The 14,733-nt window shown below is 37.4% G+C and overlaps 1 protein-coding gene across 7 annotated transcripts in view; it reads right to left on the minus strand.

Annotated features, from left to right (window-relative positions):
* LOC115414966 (mitogen-activated protein kinase-binding protein 1-like) overlaps positions 1–14,733 on the minus strand; it is a 52,054-nt gene that overhangs the window by 33,528 nt on the left and 3,793 nt on the right. For all 7 annotated transcript variants that reach the window (XM_030128348.1, XM_030128347.1, XM_030128350.1 and 4 more), the window contains exons 2-6: positions 12,452–12,543; positions 6,926–6,988; positions 6,751–6,808; positions 2,518–2,688; positions 1,584–1,721 (exon numbers count right to left, since the gene is read on the minus strand). In XM_030128348.1, the coding sequence (XP_029984208.1) occupies positions 1,584–1,721; positions 2,518–2,688; positions 6,751–6,808; positions 6,926–6,988; positions 12,452–12,543 (522 nt within the window). The remainder of the gene's footprint in view (positions 1–1,583; positions 1,722–2,517; positions 2,689–6,750; positions 6,809–6,925; positions 6,989–12,451; positions 12,544–14,733) is intronic.

Here is a 14,733-nt window from a genome sequence, read left to right on the forward strand (position 1 = left end):
CAAATATTTGACAAAAAAGCAGATCTTTACATAGGCGTTTTCTCCGGAAAAGTGCGGTAATCAAGCACGGTTATCGTGATAACTAGAATTTAGACGGTAATACTAACCACTGGCAATTTTACCGCAGTTTATTGTTATACCAGTAATCATTACATCCCTACAAGGTAATAGTGGTGCAATGGTTTGGTAATGAATAGATAATGATGTAGTAATTATGTGTAAATTGCCAAAGTGATAAGGGTGTCATAACCCATGGCAATATTTGGAAATAAAAAATTAAATATTCCAAAGCACACAGGCCCTAATGAGTGTTATGTGCTAATGCTATACTGTGTTGTATTAAAATGTGTAAAATGCAGAGACTGAATTTTCCAAAGGGCATAATGAAGCAAGTTAACCTTTAACCATTTATTATACATACATAATACTACAAGGGTTTCCACTTATTCATTATGCCATTAAACAATTCGTTTGATCCAAATTACCATGAACTTAATTTGAAAAAAGTAATTTATGCAGCCCTGATTAATGATTATTACACTTTAATTGCCACTACCATTTGCAGGTAACAAGTAACAGCATCACAACATATAATATTACCAGTATTACCATCAAACACACAAAAATATTTGGAACATAAGGGGAGGTGTATTTCCATCCATCCATCCATCCATCCATCCATTATCTTCCGTTTTATCCGGGGCCGGGTCATGGGGGTAACAGTCTAAGCAGGGACGCCCAGACTTCCCTCTCCCCAGACACCTCCTCCAGCTCTTCCGGGGGGAACCCCGAGGCGTTCCCAGGCCAGCCGAGAGACATAGTCTCTCCAACGTATCCTGGGTCTTCCCCGAGGTCTCCTCCCGGTGGGACATGCCCGGAACACCTCCCCGGAGGCGTCCAGGAGGCATCCGAAACAGATGCTCGAGCCACCCCAGCTGGCCCCTCTCAACGCGGAGGAGCAGCGGCTCTACTCCGAGCTCCTCCCTGGTGACTGAGCTCCTCACTCTATCCCTAAGGGTGCACCCAGCCACCCTGCGGAGGAATCTCATTTCGACCGCTTGTATCTGGAATCTTGTCCTATCGGTCATGACCCAAAGCTCATGACCATAGGTGAGGGTAGGAACGTAGACTGACCGGTAAATCAAGAGCTTCGCCTCTCGGCTCAGCTCCTTCTTCACCACGACAGACCGGTACAGCGACTGCATCACTGCAGACGCTGCACCGATCCGTCTGTCAATCTCATGCTCCAGCCTTTCCTCACTTGTGAACAAGACCCCAAGATACTTAAACTCCTCCACTTGGGGCAAAGATTCCCCACCGACCCGGAGAGGGCAAACCACCTTTTTCCGGTCGAGAACCATGGCCTGGATTTGGAAGTGCTGATCCTCATCCCGCTCGCTTCACACTCAGGAGGTGTATTTCAACATTGAATAATAATTAACATTTTTTATTAGTTTCATGTGTTACCACAGGAGTTTTTTTAAGTACAATGTATTGCATGACTATTACCAAGTTGTAGTGTAACTTACAATCAGATGAACCTATTTAGTAAAATAACAAACAAAATATCAGCATGTCCATACCTTGTTAGCTTTGCAGTGGTCCAGATACCAGAACTTCACATGTCTGTTCCCCACTGTTACAAAGTAGGAGCTGTCCTCAGAAAAGGACACACCTGTCACTTTACTGGACACCTTGTTGGCAGCAACAACCACATCTTTCTGCAAGAAACACAGATGGCAAAATTAAAGACATCTGCAAGTTGTACAGCTAGTTAATTAGCAACAAAATGCTTTAGAAGTTTACATGGAACATTTTTTTTTTTTTTTTTTTCCTTGGAATTCCTCAGAGTATCCCTTCATTTATCATAGCATTTTCACAGCTGCTTTCACTGCCTTTACTATATTTTAATATAGAAGCAATTCTGACACATTTAATATACAGTTAATTCCCAAATCTCATAATTCCTGAACAAAGAATTCAGTTATAATCCAAAAAATGTTGATACAACTGAAACAAAAGTGGACTAAATATTCAGATCCTTTAATAAAGTACTGATACTATACTGTGAAAACATCAACACAAGTTAGTATTTTTCATTTTAAACCTTATTTAAGTAAATGTCAGCTTATGTCATGTCAGCCTTAACAGAAAAATATACATCAAGTACAAAAAGCAACAGTACACATTGTGCAGAAAAACAGCCTGTACGTTGTTTCTGAATTCATTTTACTGCTGCATTAATATGTATGTTGCATTTTACGGCAAGATTGAACTTGTAACACTGTCATTTTCAATAAAATCAACAAATTTGTATGCCAAAGATGACCCATGAGACCTACATACAGAATCTCTAAATGTCAAATTTGTTCTTTTCCACCACTGAGACAAAAAAGGAGTGTTTTAGAATAGGTACACCTGGCTTGACCTGTTTCACAAGGTGAGAATAAACAAACCAAGACCAATATGACAAATACCTAAAATCGTTAGTATTTGCAACAATTCAGTGACACAAACCTTCCACGCCCAGACGTTGACCATCATATCATGCTGGTTTCCTACACTGACAATGTATTTGCTGTTGGGAGAGAAGGCGACACAGGAGATGCTATATTTGTGCTTTTGCAGCTCCGCCACCTGTCGTCGTTCTGCTACATCCCAAAGTCTCACTGCTGGTAAATGACCGCTCTGAGGAGGACAGAAAAAAAGGACGTACAAGGACAATGTTTGACTGAAACCCAGGAAAACACATTCAGCTGAGAGTCAAAGCTGAGAGGTCAGAGAAAGGCTAAAATCTAAAAGAGGATGAGGAGGTAAAGTAACATATATGCATGTCTTTACTGCTACTAGAACTGGACTTTTAAGTGGTTTTGTCCCATCATGCCTCTAATCCAGGGTAAAAAAAAAAAAAAAAAAGAAAAAATCATTTAAAACAGAAAAATGTGTCCTCTTTCATACAGGTGACTTATAGAATATGAACTAAGTGCTGAGAGCTCCATCCAGCTGCCATTAAATCTAATAATACATAAGAGCAGACATTTCCACTCAAACCCAGAAAACTCATTTTTATATCCCTGTCTGTTACACTGTTCCCACAAAAATACATATAATTTGTATCAGTGGGCTCAGTCAACTGTCGTTGCCTTCTGGGTGAATTATTTTGGTAATATGAAGTACTGCTTCAAAATGAGAATCCTCTGTTCTTAATGCTTTTCCTGTGGTTAATCTCTATTTCTTTAGCATTAATTGTCTGCACTACAAATAAAAACATGTTGTTTTCACACTATTCTTTCTGTAATCTTAACTCTTGCTGTATGGGTTGTCATACAGGATGTTATTCTCAATGCATTCTGGAACTATTACTGTAATCTAAATACAGTAAGACCATTGACTATTAATAGAGACAAAAACTGTGAAGCCAAAACATGTCAATGCCCCTCAGTATCTGAACTAAAAACCTGTGCACATCCAATAGATTGTTTCCAAATGTGAACAAATGAGTCTGCTTCCTATTCAAATTTTTCTCTTAATTTTTTGTTTAAAAGTTATTTGATGTAAAAATAGGGATGCTGCGCAGCTATAACACTGGTCTACGAGTAAAATGCTTCCAGAATAAAAGTAGTGAAACTTAAGTTTGAGTCATTATTACAAGGAAAAATTAGTCAACAGTGCTGCAGTTTCCAAGCTACAGTCTTGCATAAAAATGTGAAATTCGAGAATTAATGTGACAATGTGTTTTACTCAGAAGGAATGTTTGTCTCAGAGTTACCAGATCTACTTCAAAACACTGTCTGCACATTATAATACATTGACTTTTCAGGTTCTTTCTAGTTCAGTGTTTCTCAACAGGAGCGGTACAGCCCCCCAGGAGGCATTGGGACACTGTGCGTTAGGGGCGCTGAGACCAAAATAGGGGGCGTTAGTCTGTATGAGTATCAATATCAACAGCATGTTATGTCAATGGTGAATTTCACTTATTGAGCTACACCCCCCATAGAGCTGCACAATATATTGTTTGAGTACGTTTGCGCAATAGTCACATCGCAGGCGGCAAATGAGCTCAACGTGTTCTCATCTAATTTCAAGGGTACCTGACACACATTGCACGCAACAATCCACCAATCACAATCGTTCTTAATCAGTTTGGAGTGAGTCGCTGGCAACAACATTGAAAAATGAGCAATGAACATGAGAAAATCACCGTAAATGAAGACTTGGTGCTAAAAGGAAATCTGGAATTATTTCAGGTACAAGAAGGATGATATTGAAACATGTGTTCTGTGTCGACAGTGCCTTGTACCTGTTGCCACAACGGGAGGAAACACAACTAATTAGTTTGACCATTTACGTCAGCGCCACACAGCTATTATATCCTCCTGAGTATATTTTCATATCGCAATATATATTGCAGGGTTAAAAAAAAATCGCAATGTCAGTTTTTTCCAAAATTGTGCAGCCCTACCCCCCCAAGTCCTCGGTGGTAACATCTGTCCATCTGCCTCCCCCCCGCTCATTATGCTATGAATAAGCTTCCTCAGACCCACTCCCTCTGCTCGACAACTCGTTTCGGAGGGGGGATGGATGTGACAAAGAGGATAATGATGAGGTAAGGGGGGTGTTACCTATACCTATAAAAGGTTGAGAATCACTGTTCTAGTTGTTCTAGTGTACATAAACCAATATATATACAATAACACTTTATCACATACATTGTAAACATTAGCTAACAGTACATGTTGTTTGTTTCCCAATTAATCTTATTAAAGTATTTCACATTTAATCTAAAATTTAAGAAAAATTACAGACCAGTGTAATCACCACTCATGGTCCTAAAACTGTCACTCATGCAACTGGGAACCAATCAGATGACCAGGAACCAAACCTCTATGTAAAAATAAAAGATGGATAGGTACTTAGCTTTAGTCTAGTTCTATTTACCTATGAAATGCCTGACTATAAGCTTGTGTGCAAACATACTGGTGCATTCAAAGCCAGAACACCGCAGTCACCTGTCACATCAGTCTGCCTATTCAGCTCTGTGAGGGATAATCCTGTGTGTCCTCTAACCTCCGACTGTCTGCACACACTTACTTGTCCCTTGACTTGCTCACATTATTCCCTCTTTGGGATGAAAAGGTCACAGGGCTATTTGTGTAGTGTCTTATTTTAATATGGTGGAGTGACCTTTGAAAGGTCAGAGTTAATAGGTGAGAGGGACAGGCAGCCTGAAGGACATCTGCTGAAAGACGATGGCATTTAACTAAAAAACTGAGTTGCATACAAAAGAGATGGAGCGGACAAACACCAGAGAATTTCAAGTCAGCCTGTGCTTTGTGTGCATTAGCTTGGACAGGGTGCATTTAGGGGACTCCTTTTCTTATCAGATCATTCACGCAGGAATGGAAAATCCTTAAAGAGAGGATGCTGTAATGTAATGTAATCTCAGCTTTGATTACAGAGCTTAGCAGGGAAAAAGAGGAACATAATGGTGCCGGAGTAAAACATAAAAATGCAGCTTCAAAGACTGAAACGCTTCACTACCAGATAAATCACTGCTTTTTTCGTAATCACCTGCAAAAATTCAGATCCTTCAGGTGGTGTTTGACCACATTTGGCCTTTAAGTTTCTCTTCTAGACTCTGTGCTCTTTACTCTCGGTCTTGTAAACTTTGGTCTTTGCCGTCATAGCATCCATCCAGCTCATCCACTTACACAGAGAGCTGTAATCGGCTTTGATTGGCTGGTAGGATTAACATAGCATGTTGCATTGAAGCACATGCTGTAAATACAACATAACAGGAGACTCTGGACTGATATAATATAATGTGACATGAGAAAATGGTTTGCAGTGGTGAGAAAACAGAATATTAGATACATATGCAACAAATTCACTGCAGCCTTAGTAAAAATGTTTTACAGGTCTACGATTTTTTTTTTTTAGAAATGATTTACCTCAGAGATTAAATGTGCTAAATTTTACATACTTTAATAAGATGAATTGGAAACAAATGACAAAAGTGCAGGTTAGCTGATGTTCTCAGTGTATATGATGAAATGTTATTACACATATATTGGTTTATGTACATTTAGACAATAGATTTATTAATCTTCCACTGGAAAGAAACTGAAAAATGAATGTGTTGTGATGTGATATGCAAACAGTGTTTTGAAGTAGATCTGGTAGCCTTTGAGAGAAACAAATTCTCTGAATAATTCTCGGAATTTCAAAATTTGACCCAAGACTGCTTCTTGCAAATGGCAGCCAACCAGCATTTCTGACTGAATTTTTCTTTATTAGTTACTCAAACTTGATAAAGTTTCACTACTCACAAATCATAGACCAGTGCCATAGCTGTCCAGAATCCTTATTTTTATAACATCAAATAATAATAAACAAACAAAAAAAAAAAAGACAAGACAAATGAAGATTTAAATAGAAAGCAGGTTAATTTGTCCATGTTTGGAAACAATTTATCAAATGTGTACGTTTTTAATTCAGCTGAAGTCTCGTTGATTTAACGTGGAGGGGGCGGTTTCATTATTTTTATTTACTTGTAGACAAGTGTCATCTTTTGTGATGACTTTACTTTCTATAACCGGGAAAAAAAACATCAAGTGTAAACAACATGAATAACAGCCTGGTTTCCACACACACAGATATAAAGCATGAATCCTTCAACAAAATAACTCCAAAAGCCAAACACGAAGACAGATTGACAGGGAGAAAAAAGAGAAAACACTAAAGACGTACCTCTCCTGTGACCAAGTACTTGCCGTCAGGGGAGAAGGACAGCGCTGTGATGGTTTTTCTATGAAGACGAGAGGCAAACAGACAGCTCGGTGTCACTTACGCTCAGGCTCGGTGGTAGTTTTGACAGTTTAATGTTGTTCTTTTTGAATGCAGATGGTGTTTGTGCAAGACTCACCTTGAAGTGTTGATAATGTGGTGTTGTCGGTTCTTTTTGGGGTTCAGCAGGACTACCACACACCTACACGGGAATAAATAAAGGTTAAGTTTCCTCTGTCAAAGCATATTTTGAGTTAAATACCACTAAGGTTACACTTCACACGGACATGACCTTTACAACATAAACTCTGATGTAATGTAGAATCCCATATAGCTTTACTCAAACAAATAATATACCAGACGTTAGACATATTTCACTAATCTGCCTTAATCTCTTATTAAACTTTACACTGTGACCTTTGGAAGTATTTAGCAATGGATTACCTTAACAAACACAATGATGCTTTAACTATTCATGCGTTCTGACATCTGTGCATTTGTTACATAATGTATGAATTACCTGTATATGTATTTATAGTTTGGCAAATAATGCTAAGGAAACTTTTGACAATAGGATGAACATATTTTTATCAATATTTCAAGAATAGACTGAAGATATTTATAGTAATATCTTAATCACGCCTTCCCAAAAACCCAGATGTGGGAAGTGGGACATTCATTTGCATGCATATCAACTTTCAGCAGGAAGTTTTTGATTGTATTCTTCCAGTTTTTGTAACTATGAATCTTGTATAAAACTTATATTATGGCTTTTTTAGACAGATGAGAGGAAAAAAATGTACCTGTTACCATCACTTAAATACAGGTTGTAAAGGTGAAAGTCACTATTTAGTGTGACCCCTGACCCCATGACAAGAAACAGCACAGTTATAAACACATGGCATGTGTTGAATAAACCCTGGAGTAAAATGTCAGAAAAATAAATAAATCTCATATTGTCTGAAATAAAAAGATCAAAGGCATGTTAAGCACAAAGGGAGGTCACACTAAATGCTACCACTTTTACAAAAGCTGCTTTCTCCCTGAAGCATTTGTTTTTACTGCTGTACATACTCCACATATATTCAGATTATATCTAAATGTAATGTCTGAGAAATGCATGTGTGTGGTTATAACAAAAAAAAAAACAAAAAAAAAAAAACTAATGTTGGACTACGACTTTTATACAGGACTGTATTTGGACTAATTTGCAAAGCATTTAAAATGAATACTACACTGACTAGGTGATGGACATTTCCGAAAATTAAGCTGTGATTTATCAAATGTCTATCTCTTTATTCTTCTAGTAAAAGTTATATTGTGATTCGGAAATAGAAGTTAAAAAAAAAAAAATTTAAATTAAAAACCCAGAATGTTAATATTTACATGCATTCCTCTTTCCTCTCCTCTCTTTTCAAAAACAGTCGATGACAGAAAAAAAGTTTGGCAAAACAGAACAAATCAAAGTCTAGGGTTATCAGTTAAAACATAAAATAGTTTGGGGAGGAAAAAAGACAGAAATATGGCAAAAAAATAGCAGAGGACGCACACCAAAGCAGATTGTATGATAGTATTTGAACCTCAAAGCTACTATCAAACACCTCATTTTTTTCTTAAAATACTAAATTTTCTCAGTTGAAATATTTGATTGGTTCTAAATAGAATATGGATTTATGAGATTCCTTCCTCAAAATCAGTTTTAATTACATTTTACACACCAACTCAACTTATGTAATATTAAAATATAATCCACTTATGTCAGAGTTTACATTAAATATCTCAAAGCACCATTGTTGGGATGTGCATTTGGTACCTGGGCCTTCAGTGGCAGGGTGCTTGCTCTTTAACCAAATAAAAATTCCAGACTTTTTCAAGACTACTATTTTTTCCACCAAGACCTTGATTTTATGTACTTTTATACTAGCGTGCCTACTTTTTAGGTTGAGATTGTACCTATTGTGTATAGCAGAAAAGTTCACTTTAATAAATTTATGAATGAATGAATAATTCGCAGTAAATTATGTTTTACTGACAGAAATGTCTTCAAAACCTATGAAAATTCCAAAAGTGCATGGATATCACACAAACAAGTTTCACTAGAATCATTCCAGTACCAACCAGTTAGTGAAATCAAGTTTTTTTTATATGCTTTCCTCATGTATTTCTTGTTTTTCAGGTATTCCTGATGTGTCTTTGTGCATACTCTAAAATTTGACTATAAGAGAAATTTTTTTCCATGTTATTAAGACTTTCACACAAAATTCCAGACTTTTCAAGGTCTGGAAAACAGCATTTCAAATTCAATTTCAAATTCATTTCAAATTTCCATACTTTTTAAGACTTTCAAGACCTGTGCAAACACCCTGAGTGAGGACTAAGTCGACTTACTTCACCTCTTAAAACCACCACTATGACGTTAGAATTATAGAAACCATCAATACTATACAAAAAAAAAAGAAAAATAACATGGCATGGCATTAGAGAGAGAGGGAGGGTGAATACCATTATTACTAAAGCAAGAAACCCAGTCAAGACAACTCCAAACCTCTACACTACAACCACAGCTGCACCATGTACATCACCTGGAGCAGTTTAGAATCGATATTTATCTAATACCGTAACAAAACATAAAAAAACATTAAATATATAACATCATAGTCTACTTACCAGAGATGCTCATTATTTATATAGGCTATAAAATCCAACTTCCTTTCTCTGCGCAGGAAAACTTTAATGACTGTCTGTGATCTGTTTTCCAGTTCCATCATTAAGTCCTTTTTTATGTCCATGGAGGTCAAAGCTGAGAGTCTCCTCCGTCTATTCGTATTCCGGAGATAAGTTTCTATTCTCTTGAGGACAGAGAAAGTCCACTCGAGCTGCTAGCTAGCTAGCTAGTTAGCATCAGGGTTAGCCGACCTCGACTCACCATGTCCAGCTTTTCTGGAAAAGTCCGCCTTGAAAACGGATTTTTAAGTATGTCTAGTACAAATCATTTTCCTCTCCTCCGTCATTACCACAAATGTATTAATAGTTCAATTCAATTCAATTAAATGAGCTTTATAAGCATTTAAAAAAAAAAAAAAAAAAGAATAAAAGCTATCTCAGTTTTGCTCTCACCATCCAGTCAGAGGAAAGATAAATGCTGATGACACTGAGGCCAGATAGATGGAAACTGATTGGTTAAAGAAACAGCCTGACGATTATGAGCCTTCACTACTCATTCTGAAGGCCCAGGGCCCGAATTTACGGCAGATGCTCATCTTTCAGAGAGGGGAAGCTCATTGTCGGCTTACATAAAAAAAAAGTTAAATTATTTAAACAGAAATTCGGCCCTCCGTTCCTTTTTAAGAAAATGGTCAGTGACCTTATCATACCAACTAAACAAGAAAACGTTGAAATTATGTCAAATTGAAACAAGGAAGTACAATGAGTGTGTTTTATTTACAGTGCAAGAAATGAACAAGTCATTTTGTAGTGGTTTCTCTCTCGATTTCACAGCAGAATGCGCGACGGTGTTAAACTGAACTCTGTCAAGTGAAGGAGTAGATCTCAAAATAGCTGTCAATCAAACTGGACTCAGCCTTTCGACTGATCCTCCAATCAGCATGTGGAAGCCCGGCGTCCAGCCCAGCCAAGGTCCGCCCACAGTTCCCAGAGACATCGAGCGTCCGGGGGTGGGACAACATCATGGCATTTATCCAATTACCGTCCAGTTTTGAGGCGATGAAAAAAACTGTTCCACTCAGTCCCACTGAAGCGCATGAACGCCAAGCTTCTACAGGCAAATGCACTGAGCAGAGATCGTATGAGAAAACAGCGCAACAGGAATGTATGAGAAGTGAACAACATCAAGTCCATTGATTTGTGATAAAGCTGATTCTGAACAAACTCATCTGTAGGATGAACGTGTTCTAACACATTTGTAGTTAATGAATTGTCAACACAACCGTACATATTTGACCATTTAATATTTGTAAGTTTAGGGGAAGCCGAGCTTCCCTTGCAGTCTATGAGAAATCGCCTCTGGTAGGATGGTAGGAGAAAGTACCGCCTTTCTTGCCTCTGACTGGCTAGAAAGGCTCCTCTGCGATTGGCTACTAGAACTGGGGCGTTTACTCATGTCTAATCATGTCACGTTGCCTAAAATTAACATTTATTTGCAACATAGTATAACGCACTATTACATAATCAAAAACAACTTAATTTTAGGAAGAAAATGTCTCTGTTTTGAATGTCTGGGGTCACCAGAAATTTGTGATGTTAAAAGTAGGTCACGAGGCGAAAAAGGTTGGGAACCACGGGTCTTTTGGGAATAAATTAACCTCCTAAGACCCAGCTATGGGTTTTCTGTACACATTTGTGGACAAGAGTTTCACAACTTTATACAAAAAAAAAAGAAAAGAAAACTGCCCACTACAAAGGACATTCAATAAAAAATTTTAAAAACTGCATTTGAAAAAACTGTTGCATCATGATATTTCCAATATAGGCACTTATTTAATAAAAAACAAAAAAAGCTTGTACTTTGCTGACATTTCCTGGGTCTTAGGAGGTTAATACAATTTCATAGAACAAATATTACAATTTAGGTTGTAAATGTAGGTGAGTGTTTCTGATGATGTCTACACCAGCAGAGAAGGCCTCACTGGCCCTGACGGCCCACCACTGCAAAGCACAGGTATCAGTTTTGGATCTGACTCAGTCACATGTATTTATTCTTTTCCATATTCAAATAAACTACAGCTGTAATGTTTCCTGCTGATCAAACTTCCTCCTCACGTCCTGTCCAACAGTGGCCTTAGAGATCAGCAATCCACTTATTGGTGATCTGCCTGTTATTAGCAGCGTGCCAGGAAAACGGGTTCCTGGTACAAGGGCTGGTACAGATTTACACTCAGACAGCAGGTGTGTCAGTCTGTCTGTCTGTCTGTCTGTCTGTCTGTCTGTCTGTCTGTGCACACAAAGTTTTTTGGAACATTAAAGCTGGCAAAGATGACAATCAGAACCAAACACACACACTCCACCGCCCACATATGCACACAAGTGGGCATGCCTGCACACACCTTCAAACATTCTCTTTCAGACACACAATCAAAACCATACACTCCCTGACACAGCACAGTAAACTGCCTCTATTCTCTTATTTTGTTTTTTCTCTTCTTTTTTTCCACTGACCTTCTTAGAATTAATACAGCTTTGTCAGAAGATTTGAGAGCAACACAAAAGAGGCTCAGTGCACTGTTTCTGTTACAGCCTCACGGGGCCCAGTGTTCTTGTTTTCAAACTCTGCTTTAACCCCGACGGTGCAGCAGCTCTGAGCACTGCTGCTGCCGCGCTGAATCCACTAACTTGCAGCTCACATGTTTTACTTTTTTATGCCTTACACTGAGCAAGTTAACGCAGCCAGTGTCCCTGTTTGCTCAGAATTAATACTACTACATAGGGTATCGCTGAGTCAAACGAAGCTTCCCTGAGGATAAGATAATAACGTGAGAAAACCCACAGAGCTCTCCACTGTTTCTTCAGAGATTGCGCACACACACACAGAAACATTTGCACCCTAACTGCCTGCATGAGGTACATAGATATGATAAGGAAGTTGGAAGCACACAGATAAAGTTGGATGTGGAGATACTGATGCACAAATGCAGTGTGGTCTCCTCACCCTGCAGCATAGGCCACCAGTCCAGATCGTGGGTCAAAGGCCAGACCACTGTTTCCTGTAGCAGTGATGCCCAGCACCTTCTCCAGTGTCACCTGTAGAGATGGGAATCATGGACAGATCTGGTCTCAGCTCTTTGATTTTAGTCATAATGTGAGGATGAAACAGCTCACTAACAAAATAGCAATGTAATAAACAACAGCGAAACAACAAAGCACTAGTGATGTGACGTTCACGAATGAATCAAATCTTTTGAACGGCACTTTGAAATAAACGATGGGAACCGAGTCTTTGTAAAGAGCCGTTCATTTTTTATTTTTTTTTTAAGGAGGGAGTGTCTGCTTGCCTGTCAATTTCCCAACATACTGTTCTTGTTCTGAGAATTGCACTACAGTTCAGGTATTTAAGTAATTACAGTGTTTAATCACTGTTGTGTTTTGTGCAATTTTTTCCGTATGTTTACACACATTTATTGTTCTTGTTTTGAGGAGAATAAAATGTTATTTCATAAGAAAATGTTGCATTTTCTTCTTCATTTTTAGACTACAGACTAGTCCACATAATGTACTGTGATGTTTTTTTGTCAAATTCCAGCATTTGCCAAATGTCACCTCTCATGTCATGTATTTAGCCCACACATTTGAACTAACTATTCTTTTTTACGGTAAGATAATGTTTACTGCCGCGCCAATTAAACACATTTAAAATGTAATGTCAATCATCACATGTAGCCTATTTAGTCATTAAAACATTGGTGTTTCAAAATAATGCAAAAAACATAAAAGAGCCAGTCTTTTGAACGGCTCTTTTCAGTGAATGGCTCTTGATTGAACGGTTCCCTTCAAAGAGCCAAAAGTCCCATCACTACAAAGCACCAAGATCTGTGTAGATATGTCTGTACACACACTCCAACTGTCCTCATAATGTTAACACTACAGTAATTTTCATTTGATTACACTTAACCCATAAAGACCCAAACAGCCACTGGTATTCAAAACAATCTACTGATCTAAACTGTTTAATAACTGTTAATCCACTAATCCTATCAATACATGTAAGTAACTGGTGTAAAATACAGTTATTTATTTTTTCATCGTTAGTTAGTTCGTTAATGTAGTTTTATTTCGTGTACAGAGAATCATCAGATAACAAAGAACCACACAACATGGTCAAACAAAATTTTTCTGCGCTCGAAAAGGAGTGGGAAGAAGTATAACTTATTGACTCCCACCCCTTTTTACAAACTAACAGTTAAATTAAATTTGCTCCCTTTGCTTTGTTAACACACTTTTTTTCTGTATATTTTTACAATAATACAAAACATCCATACAAACCATTCACGTACACTTTTTTGGTCACCTCACACACAATCAGATTTGCATAATCAACCGTTTTTAATATAAACTATAATGTTTATATGCACTTTAAATATTTACTACAAATACAATGATCAATAAATGTGATAATATCTTTTTATCATGATAATTAATTACAATAATATCTTATTTTATGCGCACTTCTATGTTATAACAACATATTCACTTATTCAGATAATGTTCTACATTTTGTTATTATAGTGGATTTATACATCCTTTTAAATGCAGATATGACCCATTTGGGCATTCAGAGGCTCCGTAGTTACCGTGGAAACACTGTCATCTTCTACAACATTGATTCACCAGTAAAACCCATGGAGTTGGATCAATGGCAGTTGATGGAGATATTTGTTTTTACATTCAGCTATTGATGTCTTTGCTGAAAAAGTCACTTTTTCTTTGTTTTCTGTGTCTCTGATTTAATAACCTTTGAATTTACTTTGAGCTTTTATGAACATCTACATGATCAGTGAATTAAATATCAGAAAATACCTGATTTACACTGGAAAAAAAGGCTAAATACTGAGGATAATATTATAATAAATGGTGATAAATCGCTTAAGAAAGGTTAAATCTACAGAAAAGTCCATTTGGAAACTACCACAAAAGTCACACTGGGTCTTTATTGGTTAAAAGAGAAGAAAATATCATCAGTGTTCTAATTATGTCTTAATTTTTGGTGTGTTTTAGTGATACACAGATATCATTTGCCAAATACCATAATTTCTGAAGTCATATTTTTGGCCAAATTGTGATATCTGTGTAACTTTACTCTCTTGATACTGCTTCATTTTGCATCATTGGTTTTGTCCTGGAAAAAAATATGACTTAGGCAATTATGCTATAAGGCTAATGATATACTATCCCAACATCAGTATTGAATATCAGCCTTTTTTTTTTTTTTTTTTT

Source organism: Sphaeramia orbicularis, chromosome 24 (assembly GCF_902148855.1).
Source record: "Sphaeramia orbicularis chromosome 24, fSphaOr1.1, whole genome shotgun sequence".
NCBI lineage: Eukaryota > Metazoa > Chordata > Actinopteri > Kurtiformes > Apogonidae > Sphaeramia > Sphaeramia orbicularis.